The 19,729-nt window shown below is 36.0% G+C and overlaps 1 protein-coding gene across 4 annotated transcripts; it reads left to right on the forward strand.

Moving 5' to 3' along the window:
* Positions 1-235: 235 nt before the first annotated feature.
* LOC309797883 (dual specificity protein kinase CLK4-like) lies at positions 236-18,504 on the forward strand (the record flags this gene model as incomplete). Of its 4 annotated transcripts, none has more annotated exons than XM_082646272.1 (14): positions 240-396; positions 1,164-1,230; positions 5,232-5,322; positions 5,953-6,084; positions 7,135-7,225; positions 7,622-7,688; positions 10,640-10,756; positions 10,849-11,015; positions 11,222-11,316; positions 11,567-11,696; positions 14,484-14,566; positions 17,379-17,458; positions 18,181-18,271; positions 18,355-18,504. In XM_082646272.1, 14 exons carry the CDS (start codon positions 294-296, stop codon positions 18,493-18,495), a joined length of 1,455 nt encoding a protein of 484 aa, XP_082502398.1. In that variant the 3' UTR covers positions 18,496-18,504. The 4 variants fall into 4 exon arrangements, with proteins under 4 accessions (XP_082502396.1, XP_082502395.1, XP_082502398.1 ...); XM_082646271.1 differs by having other exon boundaries at positions 5,232-5,318; positions 5,949-6,084; XM_082646270.1 differs by lacking the exon at positions 1,164-1,230 and having other exon boundaries at positions 236-396.
* Positions 18,505-19,729: the final 1,225 nt, after the last annotated feature.

The raw sequence follows: 19,729 nt of genomic DNA on the forward strand, positions 1-19,729 counted from the left end.
CAGGTCTCACAGTGTTATCATTTAGTGCTAGGTGTGTATGCCACTTAGAATCATCTGACATACCAGTGGGACAGTGCCTCCATGCCTTGGGAACCATTACCTACGAAGATTTTAGAACCTGTAGGACCCCATGTGCTGGGGTTTTTCTATTGAATTAATAGTAATGTGAAATATTTTATTTACTAAATATAACCATCTGTAAATTCCACAACTCACTTTTCATTTCCATTAACAGATGAGTCATTCCAACAGAACTCACTGCCCTGACTGGGATAACAGAGAAAGCCTGGGACATGAAAGCTACAGTGGAAGGCACAAACGGAAAAGGAGATCCCACAGTAGTACACAAGAGAACAGACATTGTAAACCACATCACCAGCTTAAAGAATCTTATTGGTAAATTACGCTTGAACTAGTACCATTTTAACACTAATAGTTGTAATGACTTGTCATTAGCTTATATAACTTTCATCTGTCAGATTGTTTTATAAATCAGTCAACAAATACTCATTCAGAAAATATTTACTGAGTGCCTATTATATGCTAGCCACTGCTGTGAATAGAACAGAGTTCCTGCTCTCACATATCTGTGTCCATTTGGGAGCTGTAGGAGACAGTTGATGGAGTCCCAGCTGCCAGTAATATAGTTGTGGGAAATGAGACACACGACAGTTAAGTAAGTGATTAAAGGACCAGTGAGTGCCTTTAACTTGTATGTAGTAGGGAGAGCTGTACATTGGGGCACTTATTTAGGGTTCCACAAATGAGAGCTAATGAAGGGTGGGGAAGAGTTCATCCAGATGAGAAAAATAGCATGTGGTGTGTGAGAATGTTAAAGTGTGTTGGGGATTAGTTGCCTATACTGTATTCTACAGGTTATATTTGTAGATAAGGCCAGTGGATATGTTTGGGATTTTTAGAAGCTTGGCTGTTGTAAGAAGGGCCTCAATAAAAACTTCCAATGGCATGTGTCCTGTTCTGTTGTATTCTTACCCGTGTAAAATTTGGAGGTACTACGTTTATATAGAATTGAAGGAATTTTTCAAGTTCCTAAATGATTAAACAAAGCCTAGGTGAATAGAGTTTCTTTCATTCTGTCCTCCATTAATTTCCCTTTCTCATTTGTTTTTGTTGGTTCTATGTTTTCTCCTTGTTTTGTGCAGATGTTCCACTGGGACTGTTTGCCAGATTGCTTTCTAAATTAGCCAACTGGGGTTACTTTAAAAAACAGTATGCAATTTTTTTCCTTCTCCATGCCAAAACAGACTTGTTCTGTAGAACAGTGAGCTTGTTGTTAATCAGTGCAGACTAATCATTCTTCACACACTATCATATGGAGGGAAGAGGGAGAATCTATGCCAGGATTTCAATGACCTGAGCTAATTAATGTATTATACAAGAATATCTGTACCCTATATTAAGATAACTACAAAATACTCTGTAAGGCTGAACATATAGTACTAACCATTCATGGATTTATTATGCATTGTATGTGTCGAAAGGAAGTGATATGAATGATGAACAGTTATTCATATTCATAATTAACCACAGAAAGATGATACTGAGTCAGTGCAATAACCACTAGGCCAATAGTTTCTTCTTTGATATTGGCACCAGAGATGTCTGGTGGTAATTGCTCTCCGTAATCTGGAGTAATCTAATAGTCATTTTCAAGATTCAAAACTTTATAAGAGTGTTTTTTTGTAAAATTATAGGAAAAAAACTGAAAAATACAGAAGCATATAAAGAAGGTACTCTTGGTAGGATGCTAGTCCCCCATTTGGATGTAAAGTTATTTCTTCTGAAAACTATCTTTGTATACAAATCTTTGCCTCTGAATATTTCCTGAAAATAGGTTCTAAGAAGGGACAGTTTCAAGTGAAAGGGTGTGAACTCTTATAAGGCTCTTGCTACATATTCACATATTTTTCCACATATTTTTCTAGAAAGTTTGTACCAAGTTACACTCCCTACGACATGCTGTCACCAGTCTTGTCTATTTTGAAATGCCAAGAATAGTGTTTTCTTTTCATTTGAATGTTTAAATTTCTGCTGAATTTGTCCTCTGTCATGTGCTTATTGAACACTTGAATATTTTTTTAATTGAAGTCTAGTTGATTGTGAACATTATGTTTGTATTCTTAGCCTATTTTTTCTATTAAAGCATATTTTTCTTATGAGTTATCAGCGCTTTTATTGTAGATCAATTATCTTACCGTTTTTCCTATATATTTCAGAGTGTCTTTTCTTTCTGATTTGTAAGTAGCCTGTGAATTGCTCCCTTCCTACAAGCTGAATCAATTAATTCTACACAGGAAGACTGATGTGGCTGTGAACACTGTGAACACATTTTATATCCTTAAATGTCTTGTTGTAACATAGAGTATCAAGCCTTAAACCAGTGATTCTCAAACTTTAGTGTGAATAGAATCACTTTGGAGGTATGTTTAAAATGCATAGTACCAGATTATTCAGTGAGTCTGACCTGGGGTCCAGGGATCTTCATTTTTAAAAATTCAGTATTTCGATATTGTTAATAAACAGACCACCCTTTGAGAAACACTGTTTTAAGCCCTTTAGCCTGGCATGCAAGATTTTGGATGATCTGTTCCCAGCTTATTTATTTGCCTATGTTCCCCTATGTGAAAATTGCTCTTGCTGAAATTGTCTACTTACTAGTTCCTAAGTAACATGTAGACAAACTCATCTCTAAACCATTCTGGCTAAAAGTACTCTATAAATGTAAGATGGTAATATGCCATTTTTCTTTCCTGGCACTTCTTCTACTTCCTACTTTATCCAAATCCTGATGTCCCTCTAAGATGCAACTCTTCCCTTCTTTTTCACGAAATCGTCCCTGACCATTTTAAGCATTATGAGTTTTTTCTCCTAAGCACTCATATCCAGGCTTTTGGCATTTCCTGCATGGTTGAGTTTTGTTTGATTTTTGTGTGAGTAATCTCAAATTGAACAGTTATTTGTTGGCAGGGATTTTGCCTCATATATTTTTTATCTTCCACAGGACCTGTGTGGAAATAAAAATGAACGCCCATAGCCTCATTAGTCTTGGCTGTTTTAAAGAACTACAGTGAAATATTCACTGGACATTCAGTGACTCTTTTTAGAAATTCAGTCAGTCTGTTCATCCTGTTCACTCTGTCCATATAGCCTTTATAATTCTGTAGACTTTGTTTATCTAATCTCTAAGGCTCGGTTGTTGTAGGCTGAAGAGGTCCTCATCTTTTTAGGTTATCCTCATAGTATTACTTCACTCCATGTTTGTTATTCTATAGATTATTTATGGATTATCAGCAACTCTAATTTCATGCACTAGTCCAGCTAAGGATTATTAGTGTTAGAGTTTTCCGATACATTTTAGACTTTTATGGGAAGGATGCCTTACAGAATTAAACAGATGCCCTTTAGAGTATGGTAATTTCTAGTTTGACGTATTGTAGATCTCTCCCTTAACGGTTCCAAGCAACTGATCAGATCCCTGACTTAGACCCAGATTTAGACCCTAATATCCTGAGTTGTTTCTCCAATGGCTAGAACTTAAGGCTGACACTGGGGAAAGGGGGCTTCTGCATCTCCCCAGCCTGGATTTGATGCCAGCCCTGTTGAGTAGCAGTTTTAGAGATGCTTCTCCTTTATTTTTGCATAAACCAGCCTCCTGAGCAAAAAGAATGACAACATATTCTGGGAAAAAGAACGAGGTTAGTGAGGGCAGTCTAGTTAACATCTGTCACTCCATTGCTTGTCAGGATTATTTTAGCTGGTGTGTCTGACTGGGCAGGTGTCCCCTCTCTCCCTCAGTGCTCCACGTGCATCCCTCTTGAAGCTTCACACTGTTGAAAAGGATACTCATCCCAGGTAGAGAGGGGGACGGGAAACTGGGTCAGTTGACTCTGTCTTTTTCTTTCCATCAAATCAAGGCTGCTTAACTGGAATCCATTGACTTCCTGAGGTCCATGATCTCTGAAATTCCTTGCCAAGATTTGTTTACGCATTTGTGCGTTTCTTAGGGGAGAGGGCCCATACCTCTCAATTAGATTTTCAAAGGGATCTGTAGATTCAGCAGTCAAGCACTATGGGGCTTACCTGGTGGTGCAGTGGTTGACAGTCCGCCTGCTGATGCAGGGGGCACAGGTTCGTGTCCCGGTCCGGGAGGATCCCACATGCCACGGAGCGGCTAGGCCCATGAGCCATGGATGCTGGGCCTGCGCATCTGGAGCCTGTGCTCCACAACGGGAGAGGCCACAACAGTGAGAGGCCTGCGTACCGCAAAAAAAATAAAAATATAAAAAAAGAAGGTAAGCACTATGGCGCCAGATGATGCTGTTTTCCCTGAATTCTTGTTTATTTCACAAGCAGGAGTGACAGGAAATTCAAAATACAAAGGGAAGTAGGGGGTTGGGAAATCCTAAGCAAGCAATTATAAGAACCTTTTCTCATTTGAGGGGCATATATTTTGGATATTTTTGGCACATGAAGCAGCGTTCAAAAACTGTGTTGACTATTTCTCAGAAAGATACAGGAAGCTCGAAATAGAGGAGAGGAGATGGAATAGGTGGTGTGTATAATAATACTGGCACATACAATAGGATTTAGAATGTGCTCTACAACCATGGCAAATCGTTTTCCTTCAAGGGATCTCAGTGTAGTCATCTGTAAAATGAAAGGCCTGAAATATATTTAAGATTCCTTTTAGCTCTAATACACCCTTCGTGAAAGAACTCTGTGTGCCAGAGATACCTAACTTACATTAAGAAGGAAAGGAATCCTGTTTTGCCTGCCTCATGTTGTGTGTGGCTCTGCAAAAAGGAAGAGAGCTTAGTTACAGATGCATATATCATAAGATTGATGAATTTCAGAAGAGCAGTTTTGTGAATTTTTGGTCTTAACTTTCACCAGAAGGTAAAGGGACACTTAATCAAGTAAACACTGAATATGTTGAATGATTTGACCCAAGGTTTGTTCCTTCATAGCAGTATATATTAATAGAGATATATGTACCCATTTGCTTGTTGGTTAAAGTAAAATTATTTAAGTTTTGTGAGTTAAGTATAAGTTCTAATTCATCAATTTGTATTTTTTTCTTTTATTGAGTTAGCTGTTGAAACCAGGAATTCTTGAGAGAATGTTTTATTTTAACCACGTTAAAATGTGGTTAAACGTTAAAGCGTTCTAGAATGAAGAGAGTAATTTTAAATCCTTTAATGTGTTTGCAGTCATTATTTAGAAGCAAGGTTCTTGAATGAGAGATATTATCAGGACCGGAGATACATGGCTGAATACAGAAATGACTACTGCAAAAGATATGTTCTTAACATTGCTGAATACAGAAATGACTACTGCAAAAGATATGTTCTTAACATTGCTGAATACAGAAATGACTACTGCAAAAGATATGTTCCTAACATTGCTGAATACAGAAATGACTACTGCAAAAGATATGTTCCTAACATTGCTGAATACAGAAATGACTACTGCAAAAGATACGTTCCTAACATTGATGAATACAGAAATGACTACTGCAAAAGATACGTTCCTAACATTGATGAATACAGAAATGACTACTGCAAAAGATACGTTCCTAACATTGATGAATACAGAAATGACTACTGCAAAAGATACGTTCCTAACATTGATGAATACAGAAATGACTACTGCAAAATATACGTTCCTAACATTGATGAATACAGAAATGACTACTGCAAAATATACGTTCCTAACATTGATGAATACAGAAATGACTACTGCAAAAGATACGTTCCTAACATTGATGAATACAGAAATGACTACTGCAAAATATATGTTCCTAACATTGATGAATACAGAAATGACTACTGCAAAATATATGTTCCTAACATTGATGAATACAGAAATGACTACTGCAAAATATATGTTCCTAACATTGATGAATACAGAAATGATTACTGCAAAAGGTGTGTTCCTAGACGTTATCACAGAGACGTTGAAAGCAGTTATCGAATCCACTGCAGTAAATCTTCAGTCCGAAGCTGGAGAAGCAGTCCTAAAAGGAAGCGTAATAGACAATGTTCAAGTAATCAGTCACGTTCGGTATGATTGATTTTGTTTTTATTTTGGGTGGATACTTATTTGTGTGTAAAAGCTCTTACTGAGCCAATAAGTTTGAAAAAGTTTATAATACTATATGAATATAATTGTGTTTATATTACTTGAATCCTTAAAGGAAACTTCCAAATTCTTACAACTAATCTGCATTTATTAGTTAGTCCTCATTTGCCCACATTTACTCATTTTCTGCAGACCAGATCATGAGGTTCTTGATTTTAATGTTAAAAATATTTTTATCTTTTATAACATAATCATACGAAAAGATGAAGCACCCATCTTTTCTTTCATCTTAAACATTTTTTACTTTAAAAGAAACCCCTTTCCCAGTACTTGGAGACAAATGTAGAAAGTTGCACTGGTGGATACTTACCCTGTGTATAGCACAATCTGCAATTAGTTCCATTGGAGTTCTGAAAGTGGGTGCTGAAGGGGAAATTATTGTCCAGAAAGCCTGCCTTTTTTTTTACACTCATGAATCTTCACTTGTTTGCAGTAAACTATGAATTATTATTTTCCTCCCCAAGTTTTCTTCAGTAGAACTATCATTGATTAGATCAAACATTGACATTAGCCTTTATTTTCCCCTTTTATTTTAATAAGTATGTTTAAAAATATTGCTAAGTATCAATTTGAGCTAATCTTGACGTTTTAAAACATTTTCCTGACAAACTAGACATCTCAACTCACAGCATAGGCTATTTTATAACGAGATTAATAGATCATGACATTGCATTCTTTAAATTTCAGACTTCAATTAAGTCAGTATTTTAGAGACAATTGTGTTGTTTTTTCTATTGCCACTTTAAGTAACTTATCTGAAAATCTTGCCATGTTTTTCTTCTGTAACATAAACTGTGTCCTGTGAATCTCTGGGGACTGAATTTGAACTTGCTCCTGCCAACTCTTCGTGGCCTGGTTCTTATCGGAATGCCTGAATATCTCCCCGCTGAATGAATTGCGTATTCTGCCCTGAATTCACTCTGCTATATTGATTGGCTGGACGATCTTGGTGCTGCCCACTTGCCGTTCCAGAAGAGCCACCAAAGGAAAAGATCCAGGAGTATAGAAGATGATGAAGAGGGTCACCTTATCTGTCAAAGTGGAGACGTTCTAAAAGCAAGATGTATAGAATATTTTTCAACACTTTTTAAACTTTGCAGACAGAATAATCTTTTTAAGAATAGTTTGTCAGCGGGGGGCTAAAGAACTCTTCATTGCTTTTTTGTTTTGTTTTTTGTGGGTTTGTTTGTTGTTCTTTTGTATTTCTTCTTTTCTATAGAGTTTAAATATTTCTACTCTAAAGTTCCAAAATAATCAGTGGAATTTGAGATTAGAGCAAGAAAGATAGCTATCTACATTATTTTTGTAGCATCTGAAAATCAAATAATTTGAGGGCTGGAACGTTAATTATGCTTTAATAGAGAGCATTTGAAAAAATTCCACACTTAAGCATTCATTATTTGAATAACTGATAATTTGTACTCAGGTACTTACACTTCTTTCTCCCCCCTCACTTTAGATGAAATCGTGAACACTTTGGGAGAAGGGACCTTTGGCAGAGTTGTAGAGTGCATTGATCATGGCATGTAAGTTTGTTGTTTTTCTTTTTTGAACATTCTGATATTTTTGGTGGAGAAGGATCCATAATTTAGATGAAATGGAATTTAAGTGGTAGCTATGTGTTTTCCTGGGAGGTATAAGTATTCAGAAGTTCTTGAACTGTGTACGATTTATTTACCATAAGTATGGATTTTGACCAAGAATGCTGAAAATGTTTATCAGATGGAGTTCATGGAAATTAATGTCAGTGTTCAAGTGAAGACTTTCCCAGAACTTAGGTCCTTAGCTTTCTATAAGAGATTTGGAGTGCTTTACCCTACTTTTGAATTGCAGAGACAATAAATTAGCATGTCTAATCTTCTTGGTTCAAAAACTTTTATTTCCAAAGGATAATATTTGCACGTTAGGGTTAGCTTCTCAAACTATAAATAAATTATATTACTTGAAGCCTACAGAATAAAGTCCAGATTCTTTAATGAGTTATACTAAACTTTTTGTTCTTTGACCCTCTCTGCTTCATTTTCATGTTTTCCTCTAGGATCTCTATTCTGCGGTTGCAAATTTTTTTGTAAGTGAACGTCTTACAACAGTTTAGTGGAAACTGCACATTTCTAAATTGACATCTATACTTTTCATCATAAAATAGTTGAGGATGTAATTTCCAGCTTATTGTAAATGGTGATTTTTTAAAAAAAAACATATCTCTCTTTCTAAATATGTTTGGGGGAATCTAAATACAACAGCTTGATACCTCCTGTCATCCATGAACAAACTTTTCTTGAATACTTAGAAATGCTTTATCTTGAACTTAACTTTTACTTCACTTTTCATAAAGAATATTATCCTAAGTGTCTTTTATTATCACCCTTTCCTCTCTATGACAAAAATGTGAACATAAAGTAAAATTTTAAGATATTTTGAAATACTTTGACTTAGGAAAGTTGCTAAGAATTCCCATCTATTCTTCACCCAGATTCCACAAATGTTAACATTTTACAGTGTTTAATCATTCTCTATATTTACATGTTATATGTATTTTCAAGTTTTGCCAGCTTATCTACAACCTGATTCACATTTCACTAGTTGTCCCATTGAGGTCTTTTAAAAATTTCTTGAGGTTCCAAGACTTGAGTATTTGAGATATTCCAATGAAGAGTATTCAATTGATCAAGTACAAATCTGTTACAAATTTTGATACTTATTAGACCTAAAACATACAATGTAATTGTAAATATATCTTTTATCGAGATGGTTGGGGCCTTTAAAAAAATGAGTTCATGTGTCCATAGATAAATCTTACTGTTTTAACATTAAGTTTCCATTTTTCTTTTTTTTTAATTGACAAGTAATATGAAAGCTTATAAGTTTAAGGTGTATAACGTTGGTTTGAACATTTATATACTGCAATATGATTACTATAGTAGCATTAGCTAACACCATTATCCATTTTTCATTTTTATAGCTATTAGCACTGTTCATTTTTATAGCTTATTAGCAGTTAGAAAACTTGTCCATATGATGAAATAGATGAGACTAGAAGAAGTTTTGTCACAGCAGTTTTATAGTAATTCTTTTAAGTCTTGAGATATATGCTATACATCATAGGGAGATAAATCATTAAAAATTTAGTTTGATGATTATATATCAGCCCACAACTTCATTGGGACCTTGTCAAAAGAAATGAGTTCGGAATAGGTTTGCTATTCAGCCACTAGAAAAATTTTTGCCTCAAAGAATTTTTTTTTCTTTTTTATAAACAGCCTGGGGCACAAACCTTGCCATATTAATTTCACGTGCATGGGGTTCTCTTTTGTAATGTGGGAAGGCCATAGTGAAAAATGCAGGGTTGACTGCTGGCTTGTATTCAAGAAGATCAGGTTTAGAAAAGAGGACAGAAGGAAGCTGAAGATTTGGAAATCCTTTTCCTCAAAATCATTTACGGCTTTTTTTTTTTTTTTGGCCGCACCACATGGCTTGCGGGATCTCAGCTCCTCGACCAGGGATTGAACCTGGGCCCACGGCAGTGAAAGCTCATGTCTTAAGCCACTGGACCACCAGGGAATTCCCTCTGTACTTTTTAGGAAGTACTACAGATGCCCCGGTCTAAAACACGCTGCCCTACATTGTTGCTATTTATACCTCTTCGCATCCGTGAATGCACTAAACATTTTTTTGGCTTGATGACTTATTGCTGGTGTCTCCTTTGCCAGAATTATCTAACAAACTGATAGTTGTCTTTCTTCTCTGAAGAAGTCTGAGCTCCCCTAACTCTGATGGTTAGGTTCTTTCTTCTCTCTATACCTTATACCAGGCACTTCTAACCTAATGATAAGTTGTTCAAGTGTCTGTCTTTTCCATTAGACTGTGAGGTACATGGGACAAGCTCTTTTTAACAGTGATTCCAATGCAACATCTGGCACATTCGGTCTAGCCTGGCGAATGAGTGAATGTTTTCAGCAGTAGTATCTTCAAGGTTTATATTTTTATCCTGTTTTAAAAAAAAAACTACTTATAAAATCTAGGTCAATTTAAACTTTTGGAAACAAACATTAACGTTCTTAAGTATTAAGAGAAATCATCACTCTGTATAATGTATATTTTGTCAAAATGTTTTGAAAAAATGTTTATAGATCTGCTATAATATACCCTGAAAGATTATTTTAGGAAAATAGCATAGAGTGATTGGTACTTAACAAGATGATGCTTTAGAGCAGGGGTCCCCAACCCCTGGGCCGTGGACTGGTAGGAACTGGGCCTAACAGCAGGAGGTGAGCAGTGGGCGAGCGAGTGAAACTTCATCTGCTGCTCACCATAGCTTGCATTACCACCTGAACCATCACACCCTCCCCTCAACCATGGAAAACTTGTCTTCCATGAAACCGGTCCCTGGTGCCAAAAAGGTTGGTGACAGCTGCTTTAGAGGATACATGTCTTCAACGCCCTTCTGTACATTTACCATTTTCATTTTGTTTTTAAGGGGTGGCATACATGTAGCAGTGAAAATCACAAAAAATGTGGGACCATATCGTGAAGCAGCTCATTCAGAAATCAAAGTATTGGAGCATTTAAATAGTACTGATCCCAATAATGTCTTGTAAGTAAGAAACTTGGAACTGTGATCCATTATGTTCCATGAAATAATCAGAATTCTGTGAACTGAATTATTTGTATTCGGATCTGTTTCAGCCGATGTGTCCAGATGCTAGAATGGTTTGATCATCATGGTCATATTTGTATTGTGTTCGAACTCCTGGGACTTAGTACCTATGATTTCATGAAAGAAAATAGCTTTCTGCCATTTCAAATTGACCATATCAGGCAAATGGCATATCAGATCTGTCAGTCAGTAAATTGTAAGTATACTTGTTAAATTTTTAAATACCAGTCAATTAAAGGTTTTATTGGACAAGCAACATATCAAACCATTGTCACTAAAAATGCACGTTGCAAGTAAAGATGAAACCACTTTTGATCCCTACCTCTACTACTAATTCTCCTTTCCCCCGGTACAGATTAAATTTGTAAGTGAAACTAATAATGTCTTTTTGTTCTTTTGTAGTTTTGCATCATAATAAATTAACCCATACAGATCTGAAGCCTGAAAATATTTTATTTGTGGAGTCTGACTATGTAGTCAAGTATAATTCAAAAATGGTAAGTTACACTTGTTTTAATTTTGGTAGTTGTCTTTAAAATTAATTTAGCTTGGTGATCCTTGGATGAGGAATTTTACCTTTGAGGCTTATTATATCCTGACGTTTAACCCAAAAAGGGTAATCCTTTGCCTTTCTCATGGGGTTATTTTGAAAATCAAAAACAGAATTCATGTGCAAGCCTTTTGGATAGTGCTATAAAATATTTCATATCTTTATTGATCTTTGTGTTTACTTAACTGTATCTCTAGAAACGTGATGAACGCACACTGAAAAACACAGATATCAAAATTGTTGACTTAGGAAGTGCAACATACGATGATGAACATCATAGCACTGTGGTATCTACACGGCATTACAGAGCTCCAGAGGTCATTTTGGGTTAGTAGATACCAGACTTCCTGATATTTTAATTGAAAAAGAGATTTTTTGTTCTCTATAGCTTTTATTGGGGGGCAGGTAGTTGGGGGATAGCTGTAATTTTCTTAGCAGTGTACAGAAAATGTTTTCTGTTTTCATAAAAGCTGTCTGGACATTGCTATAAATAATTTTCCTGAGTGGGAAAAATGTGATATCATCTGTAAAGATATTCCAGGTGGTGGTTCTTTTTGAACAAGTCAGTCTTACAAGATCATAAGAGAACAAGCTGTATTGGCTAAGTCCATGACAGCAGTGTGATTTTGAAGCGATGTGGGCACCTCTTTTCGTCTCATCACAAAGCATGGTGCTGGTGAAAATGCTAAAGATTTGGCTGGCAGACGTCTAGATGTAGGGTGGACGGAGGTTAAGAGGAGAAGAAAGAGGGGCTAGTCTAAGAGGAGAGCTTCTTTGATCATCTTTGACATGGGAAAGCATGGAAAGGAAAATTAGTTAAGGTGCAGGGTTTTTCAATATTAATAAAAGGGAACTCAGTGAGGGAGAGCACATCTTAGGCCTCAAAATTTAAAAGTTCGAGACCGAGTCATGTTGATAGAGCAAGGAAGTCAGGGATGGATTTGGGGGCTTGGAGACAGTGGGAAAAATTCAGATCAGGTGATATTGGGAGATAGTTAAATGGTATAAGCATATTACTTTGCCAAAAGTAAGTTTCAACCGAGGTTGGATAGTAAAACATCTTTGTGGAATCAGTCTTTTCCACTTTTTACCTTTTGTCGAAGAGGACTGGGTAGTTGAGAATATGAGTGTGAAAGCAAACTAATGATGTTTACCTAGAGTAAAGAATTAGTAAAAGGGACAGGAAATTAAGAATAGTTTGTAGTGCTGGCTAGTAGAACTTTCCATGATGATAGAAATGTTGTATATCTGCACTATCCAACATGGTAGCCATTAGTAGCCACACGTAGACTACTGTGTACTTTCAGTATAGCCAGTGTGACTGAGGAACTGAATTTTAAATTAATTAAACTTTTAGATTTAAATAACCACATGTGGCTAGTGGCTACCACATAGGATAGCACAGGTTTGGAGCTCATCTTTGAGATTGATGTTACTAGGATTTCTGCTTAGTATGGTCTGAAAGAAGCTGCTATGTTGCAGTAGTTTAGAAAGTGTAAACTGAGGACTCAATATCATTGAGGACTGAAGCCTGCAATGAAGGTAAAAGAAAAGAGTGTGGGAAGAGATTGTGGACAGAGAGGTATTTTCAGAGCTTAAAAAGAGATAACTTGCTGTGTTTTATCGATTTTAAGAAGAAGATTTTTCTCCACATTTTAACATGTGAGGAAACATAAGACAAAACGGCATTTTTTCTTGGTTATTGGTTCATAAAACAGTAGTGTATCTTACAGTTAGTTAATGGCCTCCTCCTAGATTGCGTAAGATACAGTGATTCTTAGTAATAATACAGTCCCATGTGTGGCCAGGCTGGGGATAGTTGATATAAATCTGAAATTGGGGTTATTGGTCTTGAGGAAAAAAAATGAACAGATTGGAAGATTAGAAGGGTTCTTTGTGTGTTTGTGAAGTGTTACTCCTGAGGATTAAGGCAGAATTAGGTTGAAGAGGAAGATGTTGTCAGGTGCCACCACTGAGGAGGGCAGTTGGTCTCATGTCTTGGGTGTTGGTAGTAAACAGAAGTTGGTCAAAGTGAATGATGTGAAATTCCAAAGAGTATGAGAGCTGAGCCATAAGAGAATGAGGTAGTTTACAGTCACTTGGGAGAAAGCTGGACTGGGAGACAGGAGTGGCTGGAAAAGAAAACTTTCATCTTAGATCCAAGCTCTATCATTTGCAGATTTTGTATGTGTTACTGTAAGTAGAAACCATGCTCCATTATCCTTTTGTTCAAGTGATAAGTACGATGAGGGTTAACAAAAATGGCTAAATCATAGTCAAGTTCCTTGAATATATTGTTTCTTCCTTTGTCTTTAAATTCAGTAATGTTACTGAAAGTAATTGAAATGTCTTTTAAAGTAGGTTTTATTTGTACATTATTTTTTTATTAAAAACATAATCTTTAAAAGGTTAAAACATCTGTATGGTTTAGGTTTACTCTTTTCCTTTCTACATAGATAGAGACTTAAGGCTAGGTGTTTTTTTCTTTTCTGAATAATGTTACTATTGAGAATTCTGAAGGAGAAAATATATGATCATGTCTAGACAACCTGAAAGTACATATATAGATACCTCTCTATGTGAACTTTAAATATCTGTATAATTCTGCTTATGGGTGACACTGCTTATAATATCCATTATAATTCTTACATAATTTATGTGACAGTACTATTTCTTTTAATGGAAGAAATAAACTCAGATATCAAGCTGATGGTAATTGATAAGGGGTTAGTAACTACACTCTGAGGATAATTATTGACCTATGTTTGCACTAATAAAATGTAAAATTTCATAGAACAACCGTTAAGTGGGTATAACAGTGCTCCTCATTGCACAAGCAATTCAGAGACTATGGACTATTTGCTAACCCCTCTTACTTTCCATAAAATGCCTCCTCCCCCAGGTTAAAATACTGTAAGTTGATACAAGGATATGGAGGACTCTGAAAGCATACTGAATCATGTTTGGTATAAAACTAAAAATGTAAACCCTGAATTTACTATCATATTCTCCTAAATGGGCTATATAAAGAGAGCACCCACATAGGAAAAGATATTGTGTATTGGCAATTAAAAATTGTTGCCTAATAAAATGTTTGGTTTTGTTTTTAAATAGCTTTAGGTTGGTCTCAGCCATGTGATGTTTGGAGCATAGGTTGCATTCTTATTGAATATTACCTTGGTTTCACAGTCTTTCAGGTATGTATTTAGTAAATGTTACTTACTGATTCATAATGAGCTTTAACGTTAAAGGCATGTTAAAGTTTTGGTTTCCATATTGGAAAGTTGCCATAGTGTCATTATTCTTAAGATGTAAACTTCCATGTGCAAAATAGTCATCCTTCTCTAAAACCACAGTTGAATGAACTACTCTCAGTGAATGGTCATAATTCATTCTGCATGTGGAGCTTTTAAACACATGGTTCATATTGACTTCATATGATCCATTTTATTGTGATGCTCCTTCATAAATTTACATTAGTGTTACTATGGTCAGTTTTAATTCAGCGCTGGTTATGTTGCACTTTTATTAAAAGAATTCAGAAACAGTAAGTTGTATTAAGCATGTATGACACCCTAGGCACATTTCTAAGCACTGTGTGTATAAAAATGAAAAGACAGCATCTCTCTCCTCAAGGAAGACATACACAGGATAGACATGGGAAAACCTACAGTACAATATGATACTTGCTATAATGGAACAATGTAGAAGGGAACCCAGAAAAGGTGAACGGTTAAGTTTCCTTCGAGAAGGCATCACTGAGGAATAGGGAGTTTAATCCAAGCTATAAGGAAGAGTAAGAGTTTGTCAGAAAACTAGAGTGTGTGATGACCATATCAGGAAGAAATGGTATTCATAAATGCAAGAGGCATAAAGGAAGCTACTCTAGTTGAGGAAGGATGAATAGTGCTGCCGGAGTGTCTTGGATAAATAGGAAAATGGTGTCAGTAGGCAAGTACTGATTCATAGTGGACTTGTTTGCCATAGAAAGGTATTTGTTTTATCCTAGGAGTCAGTGGTTTCCAAATGTAGACCGGTCTAAAATGAAAATGATTTTGTAGGGTTGCCGTTCTGGCTTTCATTTAGAAATTATCTCTCCTGTTTTTTTTGGTATTAAAATGTTCTTTCTATGCAATGATAATAGTTATTGGCTTACTTGGCAGAACAAAAAGGAGAAAATGTTATTTAGGTCTCTACTTGTTTTCCTCATAATTTTGCTTATGTCGGAAAACTAAAAGTCTTGAAAGCTTCAAGTGGTGTAAGCATTGGAGAACTTTAAGAAGGTTGTGATTTAATCAAGGTGTGTTGTTGGATGGGGTGAGGGTGGTTAGGAAGTTCCTGGCTAATACTGTCAAGGTTGCTTTGAGGTTATGGCAATGCAGGATGAGGAGGGAGGAAGCTGTGATGAATTATAAGTCACTTAGGTGGCTGTTGCAGAATATATGTGTTCGCCGCTCTGGGGCACCTCACCAAACTTCTGTCTACTCCGTAGAGATCTGTTAAAAGTACTCTGAGTTTGTAGACAAGTTTGATATCTAGAACATAGCTGTCGGACATTTCTAGGGGGTGGTGTCTGGTTTTGTGGTAGTAAGCTACAGGGTCAAGGAAAAAGTTGAGCACAGTGCATGCTTTCTTCATTCTGACACATATAAAATCCTTCAGATGGTTTTATGATTGTAAATCATTCTGAGACCTTAAGCGTCGATTATTAACTTTGGTTTGAGATGTGGTTTATATTTTAATTGCACCCTCCAAAATAGTCTTCAACTAAGGAACTTTTTGAAGATAATGGAGCTTGTATTATTTATTCCTGTCATGACTTAAGAACATTTTGAAAGCAGTGTGCTAGGCACAGTAGTTAATGGATTTAAAAAGCATTGCACATAGACTCTGCTCTTCAGAGCAAGGATTGGCAAACTATATCCTATCTGATGCCTGCTTTAAAAAATGAAAAAGAATATGTGGTGGAGACCATCTGTGACCATCCAAGCCTAAAATATTTACTATCTGGTCCTTTATAGAAGAAGCTTTCCAGCCTCTGCTTAGGAGTGTACCATTTAGTTTAACAATTTATTCGACTTTAGCCAAAGCTCTGTTACTGTGTAATTTAAGAATATGAGTTTTGACTTGGGTTCACAGCTCAGGTTTCCTCATTGATGAGCTATATGAGCTTGAGCTAGTATCTTAACCTCTTTGAAAGTTATGTTCCCACATTCCTAGCTCAAGGTTGTTGTAAGAATTATTGGGACTGTATTTTTATTGTCTAGGATTAGTGTTACAAAGTTGCTATCCATTGGGTAATGGAGGTTAGTTAAGCAACCGATAAAATGAGTAGCCAGGTTATTGGTAATCTTCCCAGTCATCCCTCAGTTAAACAGTGCAAGTAATACAAATAAGGAAAACTGTTCTGTTTTACATTAAACAAATTATTCGAACATTGTAAATCAACTGTACTTCAGTAAAATATACTTAAAAAGTTGTTCCTCAATCAGCTCTACAAACCTTACCAATTCATTTCAGAAATCAGACAATCAGTGTAGCTCATTCAGTTTTATTCCATCTTTGAAGTAGAGTGTAATATAAATTGTATAGCTGTCTAATCTAGTCCTTTTATGGAAACACTATTTTCTTTTTTTTTTCTTAACATTTATTTATTTACTTTTTTTGGGGGGTTGCATTGGGTCTTCATTCCAGCACGTGGGCTTCTCTCTTGCTGCGGTACGTGGGTTTTCTCTCTCCACTTGTAGTGTGCGGGTTCCAGAGTGTGTGGGCTCTGTAGTTTGTGGCTCGCGGGCTCTCTTGTTGTGGTGGGCAGGCTTAGTTGCCCCGCAGCGTGTGGGATCTTAGTTCCCCGACCAGGGAGCAAACCCACGTCCCCCGCATTGGAAGGTGTATTCTCTACCACTGGACCACCAGGGAAGTCCCGGACACACTGTTTTCTTGTGTTATCCTTTTATGTGCGTGTAGGGAAATGGAAAGTGCTAAGTTTCTTTTTCCTATATTTTTTAGACTAATGATAATAAAGAACACCTGGCAATGATGGAACGTATATTAGGACCCATACCAACACACATGATTCAGAAAACAAGGTATGCTTTTTAAGATTAAAGTCCTTATTGGGTACATGCAGTGGCCTATATTCAAACTATAGAAAACCCATCTTTGTTGTTATTGCTTATTCCAAAGACTGTAGATTTTGAATTCTTTTTCATGAAGTCAAGTTTTTGAAAAGTAATGCAATATTTACTTTGTGATCCAGTAAATAAAGTGGTGTTTTTATACTCAGGTTAACCTTTGCATAAATGTTTTCCTAGGTTGATTTAAAAATAATACATAGAGTAGTAAAAAGAGCTTGATTTTGGAGTCCTATCTAAATTTGAATTCCAGACTGTTGCAAACCACATGTACGTCTTTGGACAAGAATACTATAAGTGGTTTCAAAACATAGCTTCACCGCAGAAGTCATCCAGGGAATTGTTAACGATTTCTAGCCCCATTCCAGATCTAGTGAAATCAGAATTTACAGGAATGGATCTAGGAACCTCTGTTTTTGAAGCTGGCATTGTTTCACATATGGTACAACTTAGGTGGGATACTAAAACTTCAGAGGGTACAAGATTAGGAAAAATACCATATAAGGTATCCGATATAATTATTGCTGAGATTTTTAGAAATTGTATGTTTATGTATATATAGAGAGATGTCTATGGTTCCATCTTTTCCCCCAATCCCCTGTTTGGGGCAGGGTAAGAATGTGGGTTTGGGGTTTCTTTTTTTCTTAAAATTTAATCCAGACTTCTCTTTCCTATAGGAAACAGATGTATTTTCATCATAATCAGCTAGATTGGGAGGAACGTAGTTCTGCTGGTAGATATGTTACGGGACACTGCAAACCATTAAAGGTAAAACAAAAAAAAAAACAAAAAAAAACCTGTTTTAACTATTTTTTATTGTCTTTCTTAAACAAAGTCATTTTTCCCCTCAGGAATTTATGCTCTGTCATGATGAAGAACATGAGAAACTGTTTGACCTGATTCAAAGAATGTTAGAATATGATCCAGTGAAAAGAATTACCTTGGATGAAGCATTGCAGCATCCTTTCTTTGACTTATTAAAAAAGAAATAAAATGGAAATCAGTGGCCTTACTATACTTCTCTAGAAGAGATGATTTAAGACTGTGTCAGTCAACTCTAAACATTCTAATATTTTTATAAACCTTAAATTATTTTGTACAGTTAAGTGTAAATGCTGTATGTTTTGTATCAATCGCATAATTATCTTGTTAAGCAAATATGGTCTTGATAATGAATGAAATATAAAAGCTAAAATTAATTTTCCTTTTTTGAGATTAATTACCATTTTTAAAGACCTTTGGAATATCCTTTGTGTCCAGTGATTGATCTTGCCTTTTTGTACATGGAGGTTGACTCTTGGAAGTGATTTTTGTGTTTGGTTTTTTGTTTTTTTTGAGTAAAAGGAAATCTTGACTATTTCATTCTTAAATGAATATTCTTTATTTACCTCAAACTTTCCTTAACTTTAAAAGATTTTTCTGTAATTGTTGAACAGGTAATAAGTATTATTAACTTTAGGTAGGCAGGTATTAGAAACCAAAACCCATAGGAACTGTTTGCTGTTGGAATTTCATTCAATTGTAAGTATTGTGTTCTGTTTCATTGGTTGATGTCAGTGGTGGTAAGTAGCATTCATGGAAAGACATCCAACTTGTGCATTGTAGTAGATTAATAAAACCACATACACACTTCGTTTAAGATTAAAGTCTAACTGGAAAGTTAGCTTGGAAAGTCCTGTTTTCCAATGGTTATTTATGTAGTTAGTCACAAACGTAGAAATAGGAATTCTGATGACTGAGGTTTTTGTTTTTAATGCCAAATCTTCAGGAGTCTAGAAATTGTCCAATATCTGTCTCCTTACCATATGAAGTATAAATACTTAAACCTCAGCCTATGAGACTTTATGGTTATTATTAAACAATTTGTATTTATGTTACTGTTTAGTGGAAAACAAAAAAAAAAGATGATTTGATCGGAGAACACTTGGGAAGAAAACTGCAGAAGTTTCCAGACCCTTATTGGTTGGTTAACATAATGAACTTTTTGTTTGTCTGTAGGTATTTTTTTCTGCTTACCTGTTTACACATGAAAAACTAAGTGGTAGGGGCTTCCCTAGTGGCACAGTGGTTGAGAGTCCGCCTGCCGATGCAGGGGACACGGGTTCGTGCGCCGGTCCAGGAAGATCCCACATGCCGCGGAGCGCCTAGGCCTGTGAGCCATGACCTCTGAGCCTGCGCGTCTGAAACCTGTGCTCCGCAACGGGAGAGGCCACAACAGTGAGAGGC

Source organism: Mesoplodon mirus (genome assembly GCF_964341445.2).
Source record: "Mesoplodon mirus genome assembly, contig: HAP1_SCAFFOLD_1177, whole genome shotgun sequence".
In the NCBI taxonomy this organism is placed as follows: Eukaryota; Metazoa; Chordata; class Mammalia; order Artiodactyla; family Ziphiidae; genus Mesoplodon; species Mesoplodon mirus.